Here is a 1,066-nt window from a genome sequence, read left to right as displayed (position 1 = left end):
CGAGTGGGCTGCGGCGGTTGAAGATTTGAAAACGCGTCACGCGACCGCGGCGCCGATACGCGCGCCCCGCCCCGTCTCACGCCGCGCGCCCCGCCCCGCCCCCTCTCACGCCGCGCGCCCCGCCTCGTGCTTTCCCCCATGTGCTCGCGTCGCGCGCCCAGCCCCTTGGTGCCGGCCTCCTCGCGCTGCGCAACCGGCCCCTCACACCCCGCCTCCTCGCGCCTGCGCCCCGCCCCCACGTTTCGCGTCTCCGCCCCTGCGCCTTACCCACTGCGACGCCTTCTCGCCCTCAGATCCGCCCTGAGTTCCCGCCGCTGCTTTACTGTAACCCTGTACTGGCTTGAAGAGTCCTTGTGGCTCCGAGGTGGCCAAAGGGAGTGAATGCAGTTAGCGCCGCCAACCAGACCAACTCGCCTCCGAGGTCATTCCCGCCTTCTAAGGTTGCCGGGACCGCCTGCCCTCCAGCCGCTTCCTCCACCAGGTACGCTTGCTCCCCCCGGGTCGGCTGTCCCGGCGGCTGGAGGCGCGGCGGCTACGGCCGAGCCCGGACGCAGATTGGGGTGGGGCGGTTGGCGGCGGTGGCAGCCTCTACCCAGCGCGCCCCAATTCTCAGAGCGCCGTTTTCCCGCTGTCACCCGGCCGGCTGGAGGCAGGCCGCAGAGGGTCTTAGCGGGGAGAGAGTGGCCGGGGGGCGTCGGAGCGAGGGTTGGGCAAGGAGGCCCCCGGCCTGGAGCGCGTCCAGGGTGCCTTGTGCTTTCTGGTACTTGCGTGCGCTGCTCCGTTGACCTCTGTTGTGCACACCCGAGATTTCGTTTTATTGTGTAGAAGTTTATTTCAACAATAGCAGGAAAGGAAATTTGAAATCTCAAGTCTAGGGTTTAGGGTCTGGACCTTGCACCGACCAGCTTGTAAAACTTGGGTTAAATTACCTAATCTCTTTGAATCTCAGGTTTTTTTCATCTCTAAAATGGGATTTGTAGTAAGGATTACATTTAAACGTTTTGGAAAGTAAATTAATTTTGTTTGGTAAGTGGGAAAACGCTTCACACACAAAAAATGGATTTTG

General features: G+C 61.7%; 1 protein-coding gene across 2 annotated transcripts in view; it reads left to right on the top strand.

Annotated features, from left to right (window-relative positions):
- Positions 1-285: 285 nt before the first annotated feature.
- Positions 286-1,066, top strand: part of SLC25A40 (solute carrier family 25 member 40) — a 54,498-nt gene continuing 53,717 nt past the window's right edge. Inside the window, exon 1 of one of the 2 annotated variants that reach the window (XM_081243700.1) lies at positions 286-481. In XM_081243700.1, coding sequence (XP_081099826.1) covers positions 382-481 — 100 coding nt within the window. In that variant the 5' untranslated portion in view covers positions 286-381. The remainder of the gene's footprint in view (positions 482-1,066) is intronic. The other variant, XM_081243699.1, reaches the window with a different exon arrangement.

This window comes from Mesoplodon bidens (genome assembly GCF_964165515.1).
Source record: "Mesoplodon bidens genome assembly, chromosome: 9".
Taxonomy (NCBI): domain Eukaryota; kingdom Metazoa; phylum Chordata; class Mammalia; order Artiodactyla; family Ziphiidae; genus Mesoplodon; species Mesoplodon bidens.
The sequence above is the reverse complement of the archived record's forward strand: the minus strand, read 5'-3'. Positions and strand labels throughout refer to the sequence as shown.